The sequence below is a fragment of the Panthera onca genome, chromosome C1 (assembly GCF_046562875.1).
Source record: "Panthera onca isolate mPanOnc1 chromosome C1, mPanOnc1 haplotype 2, whole genome shotgun sequence".
NCBI lineage: Eukaryota > Metazoa > Chordata > Mammalia > Carnivora > Felidae > Panthera > Panthera onca.
The window spans coordinates 190223477-190248026 of record NC_138346.1 but is presented as its reverse complement, the minus strand read 5'-3'; the positions used below and the strand labels follow the sequence as shown (position 1 = coordinate 190248026).

Here is a 24550-nt window from a genome sequence, read left to right as displayed (position 1 = left end):
GCTTGATATAAATATCTTAGCTCCACTATTCCAAGAAGAGAAACTCCAGTCATTATCCCATTTTCACACACTGCTTTCCCTTTCCTCATAGCCCTCATCATCATCTGGGGTGCTACCTGTTTTGTAAATTTATTACTGTTAAAAAGAAAAACCACAGGCTCCAAATGGACCCGTTATACCGGGGCTTAATACCTAAGCTAATTGTAGTTCCAACCACCCCCAGAAATGTAGTCTTAACAAGTCAATCAGGAGATTCCTGATCTAGCACAAATGAGCTAGTATGTCACATGGGCCCTCCCCAACCCCCAAAGGAAAATGAGTTAATCCCCCCAGTTAGACCCTGGGCCCTAGTCCCTAAGGTAAGGTGACCTTACCGGGACCAATCCTTTCTTTTCTTTTGCTAATAACTTCCTTGTCCCACCCTCCCTCCTATAAAAACCTATTTTATACAACTACCTAGTGCTCCCTTCCACTTGCCAGATGGGGATGCTACCCCATTCCGTGAATCAATAAAGCGAATTAGGTCTTCAACTGTACTGGGTTGAATTTTTGTTGTGTAACATTATCTATTTAATTCCCCATGCATTAAGATCCAAAAAAGCAGGGACCATTCTGATAACTGCTATATGCTTAGAGCCTGTAACAATGTAGGACGGACGACACGCACTCAAGATACTTGCTGAAGGAATGAATGACTGAATGACAAGGGGTTTCCCCACGGAAGAGTTGGAGGGCCAAGTGGTCTCTCCAGAGGCCGCCTGGCCCCGCACGCGGTGGGCCGGTTGGCGGCTGCCCCCGGGGTCTGGGCGCCCGCGCGCGCTCCGCCGCTCCAGCGCCGGGTTTTCGGGTGCGCCGGCTTCCCGGGAGGGGGCGGGCACGGGGCGGCCCCTCGTGGGCGGAGTCGGCAGCTGGGCGTGCTGGCCGCCGGAAGGCACGCGCGCTGGGCGGGGGGCTGCGCGGCCGCGTGGGGTGGCCGGACCCGGGGCGGGCCCGGCGGCGCGGGGGGCGACCTGAGGCGTGGGCGACGGCGGGGCGCGGCGGGAGGACGGAGGCCCCGGGCGACGCCGGGCTGCGGCCCACGAGGCGGGGCGGCGGGTGGAGCCGGCTGCCGCCGCCGCCGGGCCGGCGTCAGAGCGAGTGCCCGCGAGGTGTATCCTCGCGCGCGTCTGCGGGAAGCGGGGTCAGGACAGCCCTCCCACTGCGGCCCGCGGAGCCCCGCGCCCCGGAGCGCGGCCGAGGAAGGCCGCTTGGGAGGGCGGCGGTGAGATGCGGTGCGGCGGCCGGCCCTAGACAGGCTCCCCGGGGGGACCGGGAAAAGCCCCGCATCCGGGGCGGAGGCCGAGGTCCGCGGGCTCCCGAAGGAAGCCTGCGGGAACGCTGGGCGTGCTTTGGAGAATCGTCGGTGAGCGGGGCATGCGGTCTACGAAGGCGGGGGAAGAACAAAATCCGCTACCGCCCGGTCCTCTGAAGAGACACCCTGTGGCGCCGAAGCCTCGGGAGCGAGCGCTCTCGCGGCCGCGTCCTTGGTCCCAGCAGCGTCCGGGGCCGAGCTGGTGAGTGGGAGGATGCGCGGGTGTGCAGCCTCCGTCCCGGGAAGGCACGGCCGGGAGCGGTGAGGAGCGGCAGCTTCCAAATGCTGCTTCGAAAGTTTCCCCACTTTGGTAACTAGACGTTTACTTTTATGTACTCCGGGGGCAGGATATTTCCACATGCTCCATCCTGCAGGATGCAGCTCCTTTCTCTGCAGCGGGCACAGCTTGGGGCCCGGTGGGGGGAGCCCGTAAGCTACATACCCTCCCTTGCAAACTTCAAAAAGTTGGGCCAGCTCCCTTTATACGGAGCTCGGTCTGTGCGCGGGGCCCCAGTTACGCTGGACCAGGTGGCTGTGGAGGCACCTGCTCAGATGCGGGGGGCTTTGGATGAGATGATAGATTTGAGTTGTTTCCGGATTTCCCTGTTGCAAACACTTGTGCAGTAGTCCTGATGATACTCGAAGTGCTGTATTTCCTCCATCTGAACCCCTCCCCCTCCCCCAGTTTTAACATTTCTGAAACCAGGAGGCATCTTCACAGGCCAAAAGGACTTGCCCGCTGCTGGGCATCTGCGTGGTTGGGGAATGTACCTGTTGCTGTTTGGTCAGGTGAAAATGCAGCTGTGTGATTATTCCATCACTTCTGACACTTGAGATGAACTTTAAATGTAGATCTCTAATTGTTTTTAAAAGTAGCTGGAAAAGGTAATGCTGTGGTAAAGCAAAAATTGTATAGCAATATTTATTACTAAGGGTTTTCTGTATGCTTGACATTGTTTCAATTAATGTTACAGCCCTATAAAGTACAATTGTTATTCCCATTTTATAGATGAAGAAACTGAAGCTCCAGAGAGTTGAAGTGTCTTAGAGCTTTTAAGTACAAGTGTCAGGATTCTCACCTAAACTGAATTCAAAGCTTGCCCTCTTAACTCCACTAAGTCTGTATCCAGGCAGAAGATGGGTGCAGCTTACTGGGAGGGAAGTCAAGAGAGGGTCTATGCTTGTTTTTATACCTTTTTGGCTGTTTATGGATGTGTGTATGGAACTGGGAGACAGCCACATCCAAGAAGACTGATTATACTTATTCCCACGTTGATGCCAAATCTTTATTTTCGGATCTTTTGCAGTTTAAAATATATTTCCTCAAGTTCTGGAGTTCTGGATGTGTGGTCGGTGCTTCTGGATCCCTCCTCTTCTGTCTTTTGCTCCTCTAGAAGACTATAGAGGCATGCACTCCAAACTGCTCAACTGGCTGCCTCCCAAGAAGGCACTCCTTAATTTAAGAGAGAAGTCAGTTTTTCAGAGTTGTTAAGGTCACATCAGCCTCTAGGAACCCCCGGGTTCTGGTGCTGCAGGGACACACCAAAGTTCTGGGGGCGGGAGATTGTGGTCAGAGGAGACCGCATACCTGTGAAGCCTCTCAGCAGAGATTCTGGGACTTTCGTCACCAGAAGTGGACACGCCCGGTTGGGTGGGCATCATCATGCTACAGCAGCTCCTGATCACCCTGCCCACGGAGGCCAGCACCTGGGTGAAGTTGCGCCATCCAAAGAAGGCCAAGGAGGGGGCACCCCTGTGGGAGGATGTAACGAAGATGTTTGAAGGAGGAGGTGAGAGTAGACTGATGCAGGGAAAGCAGAATTCTCAATTCGTGTGTGAAAGGATAGGTACCCATTTCATTGAGGTGTCTCTTGGGGAGAAAATTGGAGGAAAGCAGGTCTCTGGGGTTTGTGCTTGTGCCTTTTGGGATGAGGATAGCTATGAGGGCAGATGTTGGGTTCTCAGCTCCTTGTGCCATGTGCTCCGTGCTGCCCCCATCTCCAGTTCCCGGATAAAGCACGAAACAGGAGGACAATACAGTGTTCCCCACCAGTGGCTCCCAGGTATTGTGATTGTCACAGACAGTGGGGTCAAAGGCTTCTACTCCTTAAAGCCCCCCCAAGGTTTTCCTTCATAAGTTTTGGGCATTTTGGCCCAAAGCCAGTGTTTTCCACAAGTAGTTCTGAGAGGAAGGAATGACCTACTTGATGACTCTCGATTTCCAGGAGGTCAGGGGGAAACGTCCAAGATTATACATTATCTGGTGGTCTGGTTGGATAGATAGATAGATGGACAGAGGAATTCGCGTGTCTCACATGATCTCGTAGGTCACACCTTTAACATTTCAAGTTCAGCCGGTATGTAAGCTAGCGGCGTGAGGCAGGGATTTTGCTAAAGCATCTTGACCGATGGAAAAATGAATAATGGTCTCCAGTGCTTATTATTAATTGATGGAGACAGACGCATACCCCGAGCAAAATAATAGAAGGTAGCCTAAGAAAGTGCTACGGTAAATTTCTTTGGGAAGCCAAAAGACTGGAAACATTCTTCTGATTACATTTATTGGAGAAATTTTCACAAAGCAGATAGCACTGAATTGGGCCTTGAAAGAGGTCTTCCATTTTTTTGTAGAAGATTTGGGAAAAGGATACAGAAATGAGTGCCTCGAAGAGTGGTTCAGAGAATGGGAACCAGTCGAGTCTGAGGGCTAAGAATGTGGTCAGTGTATGTGTACAATGGATAAAGGATGGTGGCTAGCGAAAACGAACACTTGGGGAAATGTGTTTTAGGCGAGTTGTAGAGGGCCTGATGTCCATGGGAAAGGTTTGGATTTTCTTTCTTAACCAGAAACATTTGAACAGAGGAGTGGCCTGGTCTGAGCTTTTGGACCAGTGTTGCCCTTTGGGAAGTATTAGTGCTCAAAGCAGTGCACTGCAGACCCTGCTTATTAAGGAGGCCCCCCACTCTGCTCTGAGTTGCTCGAAATGTCCCTCTCTGTGAATGTTTTGAGAGAGGAGCCTGTTCAGCAGGTCTGCAGGCAGTTTTTCTATTTGGGGTATTTGGGGAGATATAAACCTCATGGCTCTTTTCCTTCTTTAGCTCTGCTCTCTCAGGATGCTGAGGAGACCCAGGGAGAAAGTTTGAAGGCTGAAGTCACCTCTGGGCCTCCAGCAGCAGAATCCCAGGTGGGTTGGGTTTTCCTTTCATTTTCTTGGACCTGCTGCTTGGTTTTCAAGGCTATAACTCGCCTTTTTTTTTTTTTTTTTTTTTTTTTTTTTTGGAGTGTGAGGAGTTTGGAGGTGTTTGTTAGTGTGAGGCTAACAGATTCAACATAGGGAACTGTGCAAGTTGCTCTTGTACAGAAAACTGGGCTGTAGTGGTGGCGATTCCCCTACTCATGGTGGCTTCCCTCCTTGTAATTCTTGTTTGTGGCCAACATCTTGATTTAACATTATGCTAATTTCTGTAGAGAAAGAGAAATGAATGCTAGAATTCCAGCCCCTAAAAACAAATAGATGCCACTTGGGGTCTCAGATACACGTCAACTTTCTTTTTTGAGTACTTTTACTCAAAAACAAACTTCGTGAAGTGACAAGAACCTTCTGACAGTCTTAGGCGATGTACCCATTTCGCTGGTGGACTTCATGTGGTGACCCTTAGTATAGTATTAGGAGTAGAGATCAAACCAAAGGAGAAGTGAGTGGGGAAGAAATGGTGTGGCCACATAGCACACACACGTTAGACAAATGGACAGTTATTACAGGGTGTCCTCACTGTCAACTGGAAGCATAGGGAAGACAGGAGAAAAATTGTAGAATGAGTGAGAAAGGAAGACTATTCAAAATGAAATATCTGACGGCAGGAGAGTTTTAAGTGAAAAGGACTTGGGTTCTGTAATTAGATGGTACAGGATCTGAAATTATCTCTAAGTATTTACTTGCTTGGTAATGGGGCAATTTTTTTCAGCTGTTTACAATCCCAGTTTCCTCCGCTGATTCAGATGCTAATATTTTTCTAGGATTGAATGCATTTCAAAGTTATTGACAGTAATAAGGAAGAAGCAATAAGAATAAGGAGTAATAGTCTATTTAAAGAGTTCTCTCTATATTCCACTTATCTGGAATTCCTCATTTCTTGACATGTATCAAAAACTGATGGTATTCTTACTGCTGGGAAAAGAATTAAAATTTTTTTTAATTTTTAATGTTTATTTTTGAGAGAGAGAGTGTGTGAGCGGGAGAGGGGCAGAGAGAGAGGGAGACACAGAATCGAAAGCAGGCTCCAGGCTCAGAGCTGTCAGCACAGAGCCTGACGTGAGGCTCAAACCAATGAACTGTGAGGTCATGTCCTGAACCGAAGACGGATGCTTAACCAACTGAGCCACCCAGGCACCCCTGTATAGTTGTTTTTTTTTTTTAAGTTTTTTTATTTATCTTGAGAGAGCAAGCAAGCGAGCATGAGTGGGGGAGGGGCAGAGAGAGAATCCCAAGCAGGGACCAGTTCTGTGCTGTCAGCATAGAACCCAATGTGGGATTCAATCCAAGAACCGTGAGATAATGACATGAGCTCAGATCAAGAGTCAGACACTCAACCAACTGAGCCACCTGGGCACCCCGAAAATGTGTAGTTCTATTTTGACATGTGTATATACCATGTAACCAAAATATACACCATTTCCACCATCTCGGAAAGTTCCCTCCGGCTCCTTTCCAATCAGAACTTTGCTTTGCTCCCAGTAGAGGGTACATGGCTTCTCTTTGTTATTTTTCTTTTCTTTTCTTTTCTTTTCTTTTCTTTTCTTTTCTTTTCTTTCTTTCTTTTTTTCTTTCTTTCTTTTAATGTTTATTTACTTTTGAGAGAGAGAGAGAGCGAGAGAGAGCACACACGAGCAAGCCGGGGAGGGGCAGAGAGAGAGGGAGACACAGAATCCGAACCCAGGAACCGTGAAATCATGACCTGGGCTGAAGTCAGATGCTTATCCGACTGAACCACCCAGGCGCCTCTCTTTGTTATTTCTTATAAGTGCATGGGAATCTATAATGACCTCAAAATAAAAAGTTTAAAACAGAATGTATATTCTGCAGTTGATAGGTATAGTGTTCTATAAATGTCCATTAAGTTGACAGATAGATGGTTCAAATCTGTATCCTTGATGCATTATTGTCCGCTTGTATCAGTTACTGAGAAAGGAATGTTGAAATCTGTTGTGGTTTTGTCTGTATCTTCCTTCAGTTCTGTCAGTTCTGCTCTATTTCGAGTTCTGTTATGAGATACATTAACAAGTAGTATTGTTGTCTTCTTGATGAACTGACACTTTATCATCATGAGATGTCTCTTCTTTATGGCAAGTAATATTCCTTCTCCTAAGCCCACTTTTGTCTGATTTATTATAGTTCCTCCACTGTTGTTTAAGTTATTATTTGTATGGTATAGCTTTTTCAGTTCTTTTACTTTTGACCTATCTGTATCTTTATACTTAAAGTATGGCCTTGGATATAGCTGTGTCTTGCTTGTTTAGTGCATTTACAGTTACCATAATCATCGATACAGTGGGATTTAAATGTATATTCTTACTCTTTGCTGTTCACACATTTTTGTTTCTTTGTTCCTCTTCTGCTTCCTCTTGGATTGCATGGTGTTTTAGTATTCTACTTTATGCCCTCTAATGACTTTTTAGCTATACTTGTTTTATTTGCTTGTGGTGGTTGCTCTGACCGTTATAATATGTGTTTTTAACATATCACAGTTGAATTAATATTATACTGTTTCACATGTGGCATGAAAGCCCCGTATTTCCATTTACTCTTCCCCATTGTTTGTATATTGTCATCATATATTTCACTTTACACATTAAAACCCCACAGTACATTGTTCCTATTTTTGTTTTTTGTTTTTTAAAAGTTCACTTATTTTGTGAGAGAAAGCAAGCATGAGCAGGGGAGGGGCAGAGGGAGGGAGGGAGGGAGGGAGAGAGAGAGAGAGAGAGAGAGAGAGAGAAAAGAAGAGAGAGAGAGAGAGAGAGAGAGAGAGAATATCCCAGGCAGGCTCCACACTCAGTGAGGAGCCTGACTTGGGGCTCGAATGCATAAACCGAGAGATCCTGACCTGAGCTGAAATCAAGAGTCAGATGCTTAACCAACTGAGCCACCTAGGTGCCCCTGTTCTTATTTTTGTTTTTAGCAGTAAATAGTTTTTAAGTAATTAAGAAAAGGAAAAAAAAAAGTTCTTTTCATAACCATCCACATAATTACCAATTTACAGTCTTCATTCCTTCTTTTAATTCCAAGTTTCTGCCTGGCATCATTTCCCTTCAACCAGAAGAAAGTCGTTCAACGTTTCTTATAGTGTGGGTGTTCTGACGAATTCTCACAGCTTTTGCTGATCTAAAGATGTCTTTCTGTTGTCTTCTATTTGAGGATCTTTTACTGGATAGAGAGCTCTAGGGTGACTTTTTTCTTTTAAGCACTTTACAAGTGTTCCATGATCTTTTAGCTTGTATCGTCTGGAATGAGAAGTCAGCTGTTACTATTATTTCCCTATAGGTGACCTGCCTTTCTGTTTGTTTTATACCAACTTGTGGTTTTTTTTTGCTCCTCCTTTCCTACCTTCTTTTGGCTACCTTCATGATCTTTTGTCGTTGCTCTTCAGCAGTTTTACTGTGATGTGTGTAGGGCTGGTTTTCTTTGAATTTATTATTTTGGGGGTTTGCTGAGCTTAGATCTGTGGCTTGATTTTTTTCCATCAAATTTGGAAAATTTTCAGCCTTTATTTCTCCAAATATTTTTTCTGCCCATTCTTTTATCTTCTTCTGAGATTCTAATTATATATATTATTAAACCACTTGGTATTATCCCAGGTTTGGTTTTTTTCCCTCTTTGATCTGAATAATATCTATTGACCTATCTTAAGTTTCATGGATCTTGTCTTCATCGGGCCATTCAGGCCATTCTGCTGCCATTAAGTCCATTTAGTGGATTTTTCTGATACTGTATTTTTCATTTGTAGAATTTTCATTTAGTTCTTTAGTATTTCTCTCACTCTCTCCTCTTAGTTACCCCCATGTTTTCACTTACTGTATTCATATTTTATTGTAAATTTTTAACATATTTTAATAATTTCTTTAAACTTCTTGTCTGCTAATTCCAAAGACTTAGTCACCTGTGGGCTTAATTCTATTGATTTTTCTTTTCTTTTTTTTTTTAATTTTTTCAATGTTTAATGTTTTCAATGTTTATTTATTCTTGAGAGAGACAGAGTGTGAGGAGGGAGGGGCAGAGAGAGACGGAGACACAGAATCTGAAGGAGGCTCCAGGCTCTGAGCTGTCAGCACAGAGCCTGACGTGGGGCTCGAACTCACAAACCGTGAGATCATGACCTGAGCTGAAGTCGGACGCTTAACCGACTGAGCCACCCAGGTGCCCTTTTATTTTCTTAACTATAGGTCACATTTTCCTCCTTCTTCACATGTGTAACAGTTTTTTCTAGTAGTTGAGATATTGGGTTTTGAAGAACAGTGGGGAGGGGTACCTGGGTGGCTCAGGCATGGGAGGGACACTTGATTTCAGCTCAGGTCATGATCTCACAGTTCATGAGGTTGAGTCCCACATCAGGCTCTGTGCTGACAATGCACACAAAGCCTGCTTTGGATTCTCTCTCTCCTCTCTCTGCCCTGCCCCTGTTCATACACACACGCACTCTCTCTCAAAATAAACTTAAAAAAAAAATAGTGGGGGAGGAACTATATATGTGCGCACATCCATATGTACACACATATATATGTATACATACACGTGTGTGTGTGTGTGTGTATACACATATGTGTGTCGTTTGTTTATTTACAAAAGACTAAGTCCTTTCCTCTGTCTGGTGGTTAAAGTGAGGGACTGATTATTCATATTCTCCCTAGAGCTGTGGCTGAGCTCTGGCTGAGACACAGCTTTTATTTGATTGAGTTCACTTCTGACTAACCCAGCTACAAACACCCATGTCACCACTGCTGGGGGGCTGATCTTTATTATCTCTTCAAGTATTTGAGCTAGGATGGGGTTAGACTACAGTTCCAGTTTTGTTCATCTTTGCATTGAACTCCAGTTCAATGAGCCCCAGGATTTAAGCTCAGTAGCAATACATTGGCTTTGTGACAATAATTGCTGAAAGCCTCTCTGTCTCTCCCTCTGGCCCCTCTGTCCTCCTCTCCTCCTGTTCCCTTCACCAACCTGCCACCAGTGATGCTGTTCACTCCCCTGTTCCTCAGATAAGCCAAGGATGCTCTCACTTTAGGTCCTTTGTACCTGCCTGGAATGCTCTTCCCTCAGATTTCCACATAGGTCTCCCTCACTGAATTCATGTCTGTGGTCAAATCTCACCCTTTTAGAGAGACCTTCCCCAACCACCTTGCGTAAAAGATCCTCCGCTACCTTCATGTGGTTCTCCCTGTTTCCTCCTTATCCTGCTTCATTTTTTCTAAGGCCCATATGACCTTCTGTTTTTCTATGTATTTATGGTAATCTCCGGAGGGTCTTCAGACACATCCAGAGGAGGCTGCCAGTAAAACTAGTTTAAAATCTCTCAGAACTTAGAATACTGTCAGAACTCCTTGGACCTTGATGGAGGTGGTCTTTGTCTGAAAAGGAATATATTTGATATTCTAGGAACTGCTGACTTTCAAGGACATATCTGTGGACTTTACCCAGGAGGAGTGGGGACAACTGCCCCTTGCTCACCGGAATCTATACCGGGAGGTGATGCTGGAGAACTATGGGAACCTGCTGTCAGTGGGTAAGGATGGGCGGAACATTCACCCAGAAAACCTGTCTGTTACAGGAAAGTCATTAATTCCAAATTATCAAATGTTGTGGATGCCTTCGAGCTTGGCCTTGAGTTCTGTATTAGAGATGTCTCATTCCTTGGGGGAACCGCTTTACTTGTTAGAGCGAGAATAGAAAGACATTCTGTGGTGTCCCTTTCCATCTTCAGAGACCCTGACTGCCAGAGGACTAGAAAGAATTCTGGGGATGTTCTTAGAACTCAGTGTAAACATTCATACTCTGGTTTTTTTTTTGTTTGTTTGTTTGGTTTTTGTTTTTGTTTTTTTTACTTTATAAGCAGGATATCAACTTTCTAAACCTAGTGTGATATCCCAGTTGGAGAAAGGACAAGAGCCATGGATGACAGAGAAAGAAGGCCCAGGAGATCCCAGTTCAGGTGAGACCAAGTCAGATAGTACCTTTTAATATGTAGGCCAGAGTCCCCGAAGTCTCCCCAGGCTGTGGGGAAGGCTGAAGTCAGTGAACAGGGCATGCACTAAACCTGACGTCACCCCTCCCTCCATCATCCCTTTCCTTCACCTCACCTTGCAAAAGTCTCTCTGGAGTTGGAGGGCAAGGAGTCTTGTCTTAATTTAGGTTGAACTTGACTTTTCCTCTTTTCTTCAGTATCCTGAACTCTGCAAATCGAAAGCGCCTTTCTCTGAGCAGTCAGATGTACATGGTCTCTCTTCACGGAAAACACATCTCTTTTCAGGGCTCACTGCATTCGATAGATCTTTAATTTTCTCTCTTACATTCTGTTTCCACTTTCCACCAATTTTCATTTTACAATTTCAGCTTTGATTCTCACTCTCTTTTTAACTTATTTATCTACCTTTTGTATTTTTTGTAACAACTGTATGAAAATTCTTGCAAGAGAAATTGCCACAGGACAATTAAGTGGTCTTTAACCATCTCCTTAAACTTTGCTTTATTATGAAATATTTTAGGTGTTCAGAAAGGCATAGAGAACATTATAACAAATTTCTATGTAGCTTCCACCTAGGTTAAGAAAAAAGAGTTGAAGTCCTGCTATTCCCCCTTTACCTTTTAAAATAACCAATTTTTCGGGGACAACTAGGTGACTCAGTCAGTTGAGCATCCAACTTTGGCTCAGGTCATGATCTCGCAGTTCATGAGTTCGAGCTCCATGTTGGGCTCTGTGCTGACAGCTCAGAAGCTGGAACCTACTTCGGATTCTGTTTATCCCTGTCTCTATTTCTTCCCTGCTCGTGCCCTGTCTCTCTCTCTCTCAAAAATAAATAAAGATTGGAGCGCCTGGGTGGCTCAGTCGGTTAAGCGTCTGACTTCAGCTCAGGTCACGATCTCGCGGTCCGTGAGTTCGAGCCCCGCGTCAGGCTCTGGGCTGATGGCTCAGAGCCTGGAGCCTGCTTCCGATTCTGTGTCTCCGTCTCTCTCTGCCCGTCCCCCGTTCATGCTCTGTCTCTCTCTGTCTCAAAAATAAATAAAACGTTAAAAAAATTTTTTTTTTAATAAATAAACAAAGATTAAAAAAATTTTTTTTAAATAACCAACTTTTCAGAGTTTAAACATTGTCATTCTCCTATATGTCTTCATACTTTCACTGCGTGTGTATATCCTGGAACAATATTTGGTATTATTTTGCATGGGTTTTTTTTTTAAGTTTATTTATTTATTTTTGAGAGAGAGAGAGAGCACAAGCAGGAGAGGGGCAAAGAGAGAGAGGGAGGCACAGAATCTGAAGCAGGCTCCAGGCTCTGAGCTGTCAGCACAGAGTCTAGTGTGGGGCTCGAATCCATGAACTATGAGATCGTGACCTGAGCTGAAGTCAGACGCCCAACCGACTGAGCCACCCAGGTGCCCCTTCATGTTTTTATTCTTTAAATAAATGGTGTATATACTTCTACTTGCTTTTCTCAGTCAACACAATTGATATTTATCCATCTTCTTCTAGTTATTTCTGTTGAACTAATAAATAAATAAATTTATTTATCTATTTTCCTGTTAATAGACATATTGTTTCTAAATTTGGGGGTTACCAAGATGCAGTAAGTCTTCCTGTACGTGTCTTCTTGTGTACACATGCAAGTATTTCTCTGCGATGTGGAAGCAAAACTGTTGGGTCATGGAGTGTATGCACCTTCCTTTTGCTTGATATTACCAACTTGCTCTTCAAAGCAGTTGCACCAATATGTACCTCCCCTCGGCAAGCCTTAAGACTTTCCAGAGTGCAGCATCTTTGTCAACACTTGGCTTTGTCAAACTTTAAAATTATTGTAAATTTGTGGGTGAATATGGTATCTTACCGTTTCTTTCATTTTCCTCATTATCAGCAAGAGGAGCATACTTTTCATGGCTATTGACCATCTAGATTTCTCTTACGTAAATTACTTTGCCAGTTCTGTTTTTTTTTCTTGATCTATAGAAAGGATGTATATATCATTTTATATTAAGTTTGGCTTTTCATATTTAGAGTTAATTCACCTAGAATTATTTTATGTGTAGTGTGAGGTGCCTTTTCCACATGGATAATCAGTCCAGGAACCATTTATTTAATAGTTAATACCACTCTGTTACCTGTCAAGTTTCCTTATATACTTGTGTCTGTTCTGGGCACTGTATTCTGTTCCATTTTTCTCTTCTAGCCCTACTGTAATGCCAAGCTGTTGTAATCACTGTATTTCATAGTGAAACTCATATGTGGTCAAGGTAGTTCTCCCACTTTGTTCTTCAAAATTGTCCTCATTATTAGCCCCTTGCTCTTCCATGCAAATTATATAATGAATGCATGAAATTTCACACACACCCACACACATGCAAATACTCTGGTGGTGTTTTGATTGGAAGAGAATTGAATTTATAGATCAACTTTGGGGAGAATTAATGTTATGATATTGAGTGTTACTATCTAGAAACAGGGTATATTGCTGCATTCATTAGTATTTCCTAACTTTTTTTTTTTTTAATAAAGTTTCAGAATTTTCCGTATAAAGGTCTTGTCCCTATTGCATCTCTTTTGTTAGATTCATCTTGAAGACTTATTTTGCTATTTTGATGGTATATATTTTTAAATTATGTTTTCTGTTTGTTGCTGGTGTATAATAATAGAACAGTTGGATTTGTATATTGATCCTATAGCTAGCCATCTTGTTTCATTCCATTATTAATTCCAATAATTTGTTTATATATTCTCTTGGGTTTTCTCTTTTTCAGCTTATAATAATGAAAATAAGAGCTACCGTGAATTTCATTTAGATTTTCCAGTCGCTGTAAATAATAAGAACAGTTTGATTTTACTAAAACATTTTAGTTTACTGCAATAACAAAAACTCACAACTTCATTCAAAGTTAAATTCTTGGAACGCCTGGCTGGTTCAGTTGGTTATCCATTGGACTTTTTGATTTCCGCTCAGTTCATGATCTCATAGTTTGTGAGATTGAGCCCTGTCCACGCAGAGCCCGCTTGAGATTCTCTCTCCGTCTCTCTCTCTGACACTCCCCCATCATGCGTGTGTTTTCTCTCTCAAAGTAAATCAACATTTTGGGGCACCTGGGTGGCTCACTCAGTTAAGCGTCTAACTTCGGCTCAGGTCATGATCTCACAATTCATGAGTTTGAGCCCCGCATCAGACTCTGTGCTGTCAGCTCAGAGCCTGGAGCCTGCTTCAGATTCTGTGTCTCCCTCTCTCTCTCTCCCCCTCCCTGGCTTGTACTCTGTCTCTCTCTCAAGAATAAATAAAAGTTAAAAAAATTTTTTTAAAGAAATAAACGTTTTTAAAAAAATGTTAAAAATCTCTTCTTCTGTAGTTTGGTCCTTCAGGCCTGGATATTGAATTGGGAAAGGGGACATGACATAGAAGGCTTCTTCTCTCTTGCTCTGTCTTCTTTTCTTCCACCTCCCATTTTCAGGACCAGAATCAGAAGCCTACACAACATAGACTCTATTATTGCCTTTAACTCATTAAGAATTTGGAAGTATTATTGATCCTTTTGTGTTGACCGAAAAATCTTACAAAAAGTTATACTTTTCAAGAAAGAAGATGTATCAGTTGAAATATTAGTAATGGGTATAACAGATTATCAAAAAACCCAGTCAAAACTGTAGAGATTAAAAGATATTTTCAGAGAACATAGCAATAATAGTAATACAGCAGTTTGGGTTTCTTACAAGTCTCCTTTGTATAAATAACATTTCTAGGGACAGATTAATAACCACAGGAAATAGAACAAAGCAAATGTTAATACAAGTTTCGATAAAAGACAGCTTAATGTTTTCATGAAAGTTCTTAGTTCAGACCTTAGTTTTTGAATGAGCATCTCCTGCTGGTGTGGGGAGAGGGACATCTTTTTATCTTTCTGAGATTTTTTTCTAAAAGTAGTTGTCAAGAAAAGATATTCTTAAGACATAGCTCTGAAATTTCATTATTTAGTATTAGAGCATGTCTGAAGTGCTCAAATTTTACTCTCTGTATAAAATCACACATTTACCTTATTTACTGTTTCTTAACTTCCCATTACCTCCCCATGTTGCATAACCATTTTTACATGTGCAATTGACCTTGAACAACACTGGTTTGAACTGCATGCGTCCACCTATTATATGTGGATTTTTTTAAATGTTTATTTTAGAAAGGGAGGGGGTGAGTGGGGGAGGGGCAGAGAGCAAGGGAGACAGAAAATCCGAAGCAGGCTCCATGCTGTCAGCGCAGAGCCTGATGTGGGGCTCAAACCCATCAATCATGAGATCATGACCTGAGCCAAAGTTGGACGCTCAACAGACTGAGCCACTTAGGCACCCCTGGAGTTTTTCTTTTTAATGAAATGATTTGTCAACTTTTTTTAATGTTTATTTATTTTGAGAGAGAACACAAGTGGGGGCGGGGGGGTGTGTGGGGACAGAGGGAGAGAGAGACTTCCAAGCAAGCTCCATGCTGTCAGTGCAGAGCCCGACACAGGACTCGATCTCTTGAACTGTGAGATCATGATATGAGCCAAAATCGAGAGTCAAACATTTAACCAACTGAGCTACGCAGGCACCCCATATGTGGATTTTTTACAGTGCATTTTCTTTTCTCTTTATTGTAAGAATCTAGTATATGATACACGTAACATAAAAAGTAAGTGTTAATTGATTTACTGGTGAGGCTTCTAGTCAACAGTAAGCTATTAGTAGTTAAGTTTCGGTGGGAATCAGAAGTTATACATGGATTTTTTTTACTGTGTTGAGGTTGATATCCCAACCCCCATGTTGTGCAAGGGTCAAATGTAATCAAAGTCTCATGTGTTTTATTTTTATTTTTTTTTATTTTTTTTAATTTTTTAATATATGAAATTTACTGTCAAATTGGTTTCCATACAACACCCAGTGCTCATCCCAAAAAGTGCCCTCCTCAATACCCATCACCCACCCTGCCCTCCCTCCCACCCCCCATCAACCCTCAGTTTGTTCTCAGTTTTTAACAGTCTCTAATGCTTTGGCTCTCTCCCACTCTAACCTCTTTTTTTTTTTTTTTTTTTCCTTCCCCTCCCCCATGGGTTTCTGTTATGTTTCTCAGGATCCACATAAGAGTGAAACCATATGGTATCTGTCTTTCTCTGTATGGCTTATTTCACTTAGCATCACACTCTCCAGTTCCATCCATGTTGCTACAAAAGGCCATATTTCATTTTTTCTCATTGCCACGTAGTATTCCATTGTGTATATAAACCACAATTTCTTTATCCATTCATCAGTTGATGGACATTTAGGCTCTTTCCATAATTTGGCTATTGTTGAGAGTGCCGCTATAAACATTGGGGTACAGGTGCCCCTATGCATCAGTACTCCTGTATCCCTTGGATAAATTCCTAGCAGTGCTATTGCTGGGTCATAGGGTAGGTCTATTTTTAATTTTCTGAGGAACCTCCACACTGCTTTCCAGAGCGGCTGCACCAATTTGCATTCCCACCAACAGTGCAAGAGGGTTCCTGTTTCTCCACATCCTCTCCAGCATCTATAGTCTCCTGATTTCTTCATTTTGGCCACTCTGACTGGCGTGAGGTGGTATCTGAGTGTGGTTTTGATTTGTATTTCCCTGATAAGGAGCGACGTTGAACATCTTTTCATGTGCCTGTTGGCCATCTGGATGTCTTCTTTAGAGAAGTGTCTATTCATGTTTTCTGCCCATTTCTTCACTGGGTTATTTGTTTTTCGGGTGTGGAGTTTGATGAGCTCTTTATAGATTTTGGATACTAGCCCTTTGTCCGATGTGTCATTTGCAAATATCTTTTCCCATTCCGTTGGTTGCCTTTTAGTTTTGTTGGTTGTTTCCTTTGCTGTGCAGAAGCTTTTTATCTTCATAAGGTCCCAGTAATTCACTTTTGCTTTTAATTCCCTTGCCTTTGGGGATGTGCCGAGTAAGAGATTGCTACGGCTGAGGTCAGAGAGGTCTTTTCCTGCTTTCTCCTCTAAGGTTTTGATGGTTTCCTGTCTCACATTCAGGTCCTTTATCCATTTTGAGTTTATTTTTGTGAATGGTGTGAGAAAGTGGTCTAGTTTCAACCTTCTGCATGTTGCTGTCCAGTTCTCCCAGCACCATTTGTTAAAGAGACTGTCTTTTTTCCATTGGATGTTCTTTCCTGCTTTGTCAAAGATGAGTTGGCCATACGTTTGTGGGTCTAGTTCTGGGGTTTCTATTCTATTCCATTGGTCTATGTGTCTGTTTTTATGCCAATACCATGCTGTCTTGATGATGACAGCTTTGTAGTAGAGGCTAAAGTCTGGGATTGTGATGCCTCCTGCTTTGGTCTTCTTCTTCAAAATTACTTTGGCTATTCGGGGCCTTTTGTGGTTCCATATGAATTTTAGGATTGCTTGTTCTAGTTTTGAGAAGAATGCTGGTGCAATTTTGATTGGGATTGCATTGAATGTGTAGATAGCTTTGGGTAGTATTGACATTTTGACAATATTTATTCTTCCAATCCATGAGCAGGGAATGTCTTTCCATCTCTTTATATCTTCTTCAATTACCTGCATAAGCTTTCTATAGTTTTCAGCATACAGATCTTTTACATCTTTGGTTAGATTTATTCCTAGGTATTTTATGCTTCTTGGTGCAATTGTGAATGGGATCAGTTTCTTCATTTGTCTTTCTGTTGCTTCATTGTTAGTGTATAAGAATGCAACTGATTTCTGCACATTGATTTTGTATCCTGCAACTTTGCTGAATTCATGTATCAGTTCTAGCAGACTTTTGGTGGAGTCTATCGGATTTTCCATGTATATCATGTCATCTGCAAAAAGCGAAAGCTTGACTTCATCTTTGCCAATTTTGATGCCTTTGATTTCCTTTTGTTGTCTGATTGCTGATGCTAGAACTTCCAGCACTATATTAAACAGCAGCGGTGACAGTGGGCATCCCTGTCGTGTTCCTGATCTCAGGGAAAAAGCTCTCAGTTTTTCCCCGTTGAGGATGATGTTAGCTGTGGGCTTTTCATAAATGGCCTTTATGATCTTTAAGTATGTTCCTTCTATCCCGACTTTCTCAAGGGTTTTTATTAAGAAAGGGTGCTGGATTTTGTCAAAGGCCTTTTCTGCATCGATTGACAGGATCATATGGTTCTTCTCTTTTTTTTTGTTAATGTGATGTATCACATTGATCGATTTGCGAATGTTGAACCAGCCCTGCATCCCAGGAATGAATCCCACTTGATCATGGTGAATAATTCTTTTTATATGCTGTTGAATTCGATTTGCTAGTATCTTATTAAGAATTTTTGCATCCATATTCATCAGGGATATTGGCCTGTAGTTCTCTTTTTTTACTGGGTCTCTGTCTGGTTTAGGAATCAAAGTAATACTGGCTTCATAGAATGAGTCTGGAAGTTTTCCTTCCCTTTCTATTTCTTGGAATAGCTTGAGAAGGATAGGTATTATCTCTGCTTTAAATGTCTGGTAGAACTCCCCTGGGAAGCCATCTGGTCCTGGACTCTTATTTGTTGGGAGATTTTTGATAACCGATTCAATTTCTTCGCTGGTTATGGGTCTGTTCAAGCTTTCTATTTCCTCCTGATTGAGTTTTGGAAGAGTGTGGGTGTTTAGAAATTTGTCCATTTCTTCCAGGTTGTCCAATTTGCTGGCATATAATTTTTCATAGTATTCCCTGATAATTGTTTGTATCTCTGAGGGATTGGTTGTAATCATTCCATTTTCATTCATGATTTTATCTATTTGGGTCATCTCCCTTTTCTTTTTGAGAAGCCTGGCTAGAGGTTTGTCAATTTTGTTTATTTTTTCAAAAAACCAACTCTTGGTTTCGTTGATCTGCTCTACAGTTTTTTTAGATTCTATATTGTTTATTTCTGCTCTGATCTTTATTATTTCTCTTCTTCTGCTGGGTTTAGGCTGCCTTTGCTGTTCTGCTTCTATTTCCTTTAGGTGTGCTGTTAGATTTTGTATTTGGGATTTTTCTTGTTTCTTGAGATAGGCCTGGATTGCAATGTATTTTCCTCTCAGGACTGCCTTCGCTGCATCCCAGAGCGTTTGGATTGTTGTATTTTCATTTTCGTTTGTTTCCATATATGTTTTAATTTCTTCTCTAATTGCCTGGTTGACCCACTCATTCGTTAGTAGGGTGTTCTTTAACCTCCATGCTTTTGGAGGTTTTCCAGACTTTTTCCTGTGGTTGATTTCAAGCTTCATAGCATTGTGGTCTGAAAGTATGCATGGTATAATTTCAATTCTTGTAAACTTATGAAGGGCTGTTTTGTGACCCAGTATATGATCTATCTTGGAGAATGTTCCATGTGCACTCGAGAAGAAAGTATATTCTGTTGCTTTGGGATGCAGAGTTCTAAATATATCTGTCAAGTCCATCTGATCCAATGTATCGTTCAGGGCCCTTGTTTCTTTATTGACTGTGTGTCTAGATGATCTATCCATTTCTGTAAGTGGGGTGTTAAAGTCCCCTGCAATGACCACATTCTTATCAATAAGGTTGCTTATGTTTATGAGTAATTGTTTTATATATCTGGGGGCTCGGGTATTTGGCGCATAGACATTTATAATAGTTAGCTCTTCCTGGTGGATAGACCCTGTGATTATTATATAATGCCCTTCTTCATCTCTTGTTACAGCCTTTAATTTAAAGTCTAGTTTGTCTGATATAAGTATGGCTACTCCAGCTTTCTTTTGGCTTCCAGGAGCATGATAAATAGTTCTCCATCCCCTCACTCTCAATCTAAAGGTGTCCTCAGATCTAAAATGAGTCTCTTGTAGACAGCAAATAGATGGGTCTTGTTTTTTTATCCATTCTGATACCCTATGTCTTTTAGTTGGCGCATTTAATCCATTTACATTCAGTGTTATTATAGAAAGATATGGGTTTAGAGTCATTGTGATGTCTGTATGTTTTATGCTTGTAGTGATGTCTCTGGTACTTTGTCTCACAGGATCCCCCTTAGGATCTCTTGTAGGGCTGATTTCGTGGTGACAAATTCCTTCAGTTTTTGTTTGTTTGGGAAGACCTTTATCTCTCCTTCTATTCTAAATGACAGACTTGCTGGATACAGGATTCTCGGCTGCATATTTTTTCTGTTTAGCACACTGTAGATATCGTGCCAAGCCTTTCTGGCCTGCCAAGTTTCAAAGGAGAGATCAGTCACGAGTCTTATAGGTCTCCCTTTATATGTGAGGGCACGTTTATCCCTTGCTGCTTTCAGAATTTTCTCTTTATCCTTGTATTTTGCCAGTTTCACTATGATATGTCGTGCAGAAGATCGATTCAAGTTACGTCTGAAGGGAGTTCTCTGTGCCTCTTGGATTTCAATGCCTTTTTCCTTCCCCAGTTCAGGGAAGTTCTCAGCTATAATTTGTTCAAGTACCCCTTCAGCACCCTTCCCTCTCTCTTCCTCCTCTGGGATACCAATTATGCGTATATTATTTTTTTTTAGTGTATCACTTAGTTCTCTAATTTTCCCCTCATACTCCTGGATTTTTTTATCTCTCTTTCTTTCAGCTTCCTCTTTCTCCATAACTTTATCTTCTAGTTCACCTATTCTCTCCTCTGCCTCTTCAAGCCGAGCCATCGTGGATTCCATTTTGTTTTGCAATTCGTTTAAAGCGTTTTTCAACTCCTCGTGACTGTTCCTTAGTCCCTCGATCTTTGTGGCAAGAGATTCTCTGCTGTCCTGTATACTGTTTTCAAGCCCAGCGATTAATTTTATGACTATTATTCTAAATTCACTTTCTGTTATATTATTTAAATCCTTTTTGATCAGTTCATTAGCTGTTGTTATTTCCTGGAGATTCTTCTGAGGGGAATTCTTCCGTTTGGTCATTTTGGAGAGTCCCTGGCGTGGTGAGGACCTGCAGGGCACTTCCCCTGTGCTGTGGTGTATAACTGGAGTTAGTGGGCGGGGCCGCAGTCCGACCCGATGTCTGCCCCCAGCCCACTGCTGGGGCCACAGTCAGACTGGTGTGTGCCTTCTCTTCCCCTCTCCTAGGGGCGGGATTCACTGTGGGGTGGCGTGTCCCGTCTGGGCTACTTGCACACTGCCAGGCTTGTGTTGCTGGGGATCTGGCGTATTAGCTGGGGTGGGTAGGCAAGGTGCACGGGGGCTGGAGGGGCAGGCTTAGCTCGCTTCTCCTTAGGTGATCCACTTCAGGAGGAGCCCTGTGGCAGCGGGAGGGAGTCAGATCCGCTGCCGGAGGTTTGGCTCCGCAGAAGCACAGAGTTGGGTGTTTGCGCGGAGCGAGCAAGTTCTCTGGCAGGAACTGGTTCCCTTTGGGATTTTGGCTGGGGGATGGGCGGGGGAGATGGCGCTGGCGCCTTTGTTCCCCGCCAAGCTGAGCTCTGCCGTCCGGGGGCTCAGCAGCTCTCCCTCCCTTTGTCCTCCAGCCTTCCCGCTTTCCGAGCAGAGCTGTTAGCTTATGACCTCCCAGACGCTAAGTCGCGCTTGCTGTCGGAACACAGTCTGTCCGGCCCCTCCGCTTTTGCCAGCCAGACTCGGGGGCTCTGCTTGGCCGGCGAGCCGCCCCTCTGCCCCGGCTCCCTCCCGCCAGTCCGTGGAGCGCGCACCGCCTCGCCGCCCTTCCTACCCTCTTCCGTGGGCCTCTCGTCTGCGCTTGACTCCGGAGACTCCCTTCTGCTAATCCTCTGGCGGTTTTCTGGGTTCTTTAGGCAGGTGTAGGTGGAATCTAAGTGATCAGCAGGACGCGCTGTGAGCCCCGCGTCCTCCTACGCCGCCATCTTCCGGCACTCCCCTCTCATGTGTTTTATATGTGTAGTTGTCTAAATCTCTATTCCATATCCACTATAGTAATTGATTTTTTGAAGCATAATGAATGTGAGTTATGTGCATTTTTTCCATTTCTTTCAGACTTGAAAAATAAAACAGAAACCAGTACATCAGCTTCAAAGAATGAGATTTTACAGGAACACTTATATCATGGCATTATGATGGAAGGGTTCCTGAGAGATGATGTCATTTATTCCACATTGAGAAAAGTCTCTAAATATGATGGCGAGTTAGAAGAGCACCAGGAATCCCATGGAAGAGATATAAGACACGCCATCCTGACCCACAAGAAGAGTGACCAGGAAACTAACAAATTCGGGGAAAATATTGTCAGTTCAAATGTTATGATAGAACAGAGGCACCGTAAATGTGATACACCTAGAAAGAGGAATAAATACAAATTAGACTTGATAAATCATCCGAGTTACATAAGAACAAAAACCTATGAATGTAATATATGTGAAAAAAACTTCAAACAACCCATTCATCTTACTGAACACATGAGAATTCATACTGGTGAAAAACCTTTCAGATGTAAGGAATGTGGAAGAGCGTTTAGCCAAAGTGCATCCCTTACTACACACCAGAGGATCCATACTGGCGAGAAACCCTTTGAATGTGAAGAATGTGGCAAAGCCTTTAGGCATCGCTCATCTCTTAATCAGCATCATAGAACTCACACTGGAGAGAAACCCTATGTATGTGATAAATGTCAGAAAGCTTTCAGCCAGAACATTAGCTTGATCCAGCATTTGAGAACTCATTCTGGAGAGAAACCCTTTACGTGCAATGAATGTGGGAAAACCTTCCGACAGATTAGACACCTTAGTGAACATATAAGAATTCACACTGGGGAGAAGCCCTATGCGTGCACTGCGTGTTGTAAAACCTTTAGTCATAGAGCGTATCTAACGCATCACCAGAGAATCCATACTGGGGAGAGACCCTACAAATGTAAGGAATGTGGGAAAGCCTTTAGACAGAGGATACACCTTAGCAACCATAAAACTGTTCATACAGGAGTGAAAGCATATGAATGCAACCGCTGTGGAAAAGCCTACAGGCATGATTCATCCTTTAAGAAACATCAGAGACACCATACTGGAGAAAAGCCTTATGAATGTAATGAATGTGGAAAAGCCTTCAGCTATAATTCATCACTTAGTCGACATCATGAAATACACAGGAGGAATGCCTTTCGAAATAATGTGTAAAAATAGATTATTCAACATGAGAACAAAAGCTAACTAAATCAGTGCTTTTAAATTCCAGGATTCCAAATTTGAGGAATTGATATAATGATACCAGCCTTTAATATTGCCTGTTGTGTAAATAGTACATTGATAACTATTATCTACTAACACCTCCATACAAAGTACTTAAGAATAAGGATTAAATTAAATTCAGGATTGTGATGCACACATAATTGTTACCTGATTTCATGGAGGGTGAATTATTCTCCATGGGCATTCTCTGATTTATAGACTAACATTTGGGAAGTACTGTTGGAAAAAATCACCCCTGTTTTTTAAGTAACTTACTTTTTTTAAATGAGGAAACTTACAAATCTGATAAAATTCAAATGGCATAGACAGTTGTATAAGTGAAAATCCTTTTCCTACATCCACCACCAAATTCTACCTTAGAGGCAACCATTTTTATAACTTTCTATGCACCCTTCAAGAGATCTTTTTTATTTGTATCCAAGAGAATATGCAGAGTTCTTTTTAAGCATAAATGGCAGCTTCCTATGTAAACACATCTGCACATTACTTTTATTACTTAACCATATATCATGGAGGTCATTCCATATTAGTAGATAAAGTGCCTACTCATTCTTTTTTATAACTGCATGGTATCCTGTGGTTTGAATGTACTTTAATTTATTTAGCCAGTTCACTATGATGGACTTTTGGATTTCTAATCTTTTGTTGCAATGAATAGTCTTACGCATTTTTCTTTCTTACACATGTGTTTGTGTAGGGTAAATTCCAAGAACTGGAGTCTCTATACTAGAGGGTATGTGCACTTGTATGATGGATAGTGCCAAACTGGCCTTCATAGAGGTTGGGCCAATTTACTTTCCCACCAGCAAGAGGACTAGGAGCCACCTGACGCTGAAGCATGTCCTGGACCCACAGCCCTGTTAGTCATCAAAGAAGTATCCATTTGTCTCAATAACTAGTGTGCAAGTACCAGCTGAGCTGCATCCCCAGAAGGAGCGCTGCTTGCCATTCCTGGAGCCAGAGAGGAGTCTGCATCTTACTGAACAATAGCCAAGCCTACCAAAATCTCAGCTGGAAAAGGAGAAGCCCTCTTTCCACCAACTGCTCCAGTCCTTGACCTCTAGGCTGGAGCTGCCTGATCAATGAGAGTCCCTTTAAAGAGACCAACCCACCTATCTTAGTAAGTCAAATCTTGGCCGCAACCCCTCTGATGGAATGGAGGAACACTGATAATTGAGTCAGGAGACTTAAGATGGCAGGGTGTACTATGGATGATCAACCACAGCATTTTACCGGATGGTTAAGTTAGCAAGTTATAGTTAATACATGAAGGAAGAGAAAAAAGAGGTAGGGCATGACTGTCTAATAAGCATTGATCAATGAAAAAATTAACATTGCTTATGTTGTGAAAGCTGAGCACCACGATCGGGGCCACATGGTTTTGTACATGCTCCTTTTTCAATCTGGTAAATGTTTATTAAAGTTTTAGTGAGTAATTCTGTGAAATGTTAATCGATTTACCCTCACCTCCATCCACTAAGGTTATAAACCAAAGCCTGGCACTTAGATTTTCCATTATAGCTATTGCTACTTTATAGTTCCATGTCCCATTTTCCTCCTTCCTATATGGGCTCTGTCTAAACACAGTAGATTAGTTGAGACTCTTTGGTCAAATAACAAATCAGTTGGGGCTTTTTAAGCCTCAATGTGGGGGTGTTATTAGAGGGATATTGGGGTATCCTGTAATTCATGGGTTGCAATACATTCAAACAGCAGACTGGGCTTAGGACCTGAAGCACTTTAGAAAACCCAGGCAGCTTTCTCTCCATCTCTCACCTTTGCTTGTGTCTTCGTTGTTGTTTTTTGTTTGTTTGTTTGTTTGTTTTTTAGCACCTCGTTACAAATCA

General features: G+C 42.5%; 1 protein-coding gene across 5 annotated transcripts; it reads left to right on the top strand.

Moving 5' to 3' along the window:
• The first annotated feature begins 903 nt into the window (after positions 1–903).
• Positions 904–24139, top strand: ZFP69 (ZFP69 zinc finger protein). Of its 5 annotated transcripts, none has more exons than XM_078452038.2 (6): positions 904–1553; positions 2983–3141; positions 4451–4536; positions 10003–10129; positions 10457–10555; positions 21499–24139. In XM_078452038.2, the coding sequence occupies exons 2-6, from the start codon at positions 3015–3017 to the stop codon at positions 22629–22631; spliced, it is 1572 nt and encodes a 523-aa protein (XP_078308164.1). In that variant the 5' UTR covers positions 904–1553; positions 2983–3014; the 3' UTR covers positions 22632–24139. The 5 variants fall into 5 exon arrangements, with proteins under 5 accessions (XP_078308164.1, XP_078308165.1, XP_078308162.1 ...); XM_078452039.2 differs by having other exon boundaries at positions 2659–3141; positions 10460–10555; XM_078452036.2 differs by having other exon boundaries at positions 2659–3141.
• The last annotated feature ends 411 nt before the right edge of the window (positions 24140–24550 follow it).

What these genes read in the sequence shown, in the direction of transcription:
- ZFP69 (XM_078452038.2), top strand. Translation starts at nt 3,015, where the DNA reads ATGCTACAGCAGCTCCTGATCACCCTGCCCACGGAGGCCAGCACCTGG. An exon ending in GAAGATGTTTGAAGGAGGAG is followed by an intron (nt 3,142 to 4,450) that starts GTGAGAGTAGAC and finishes TTCCTTCTTTAG; the next exon opens with CTCTGCTCTCTCAGGATGCT. An exon ending in CCCAGGAGATCCCAGTTCAG is followed by an intron (nt 10,556 to 21,498) that starts GTGAGACCAAGT and finishes CATTTCTTTCAG; the next exon opens with ACTTGAAAAATAAAACAGAA.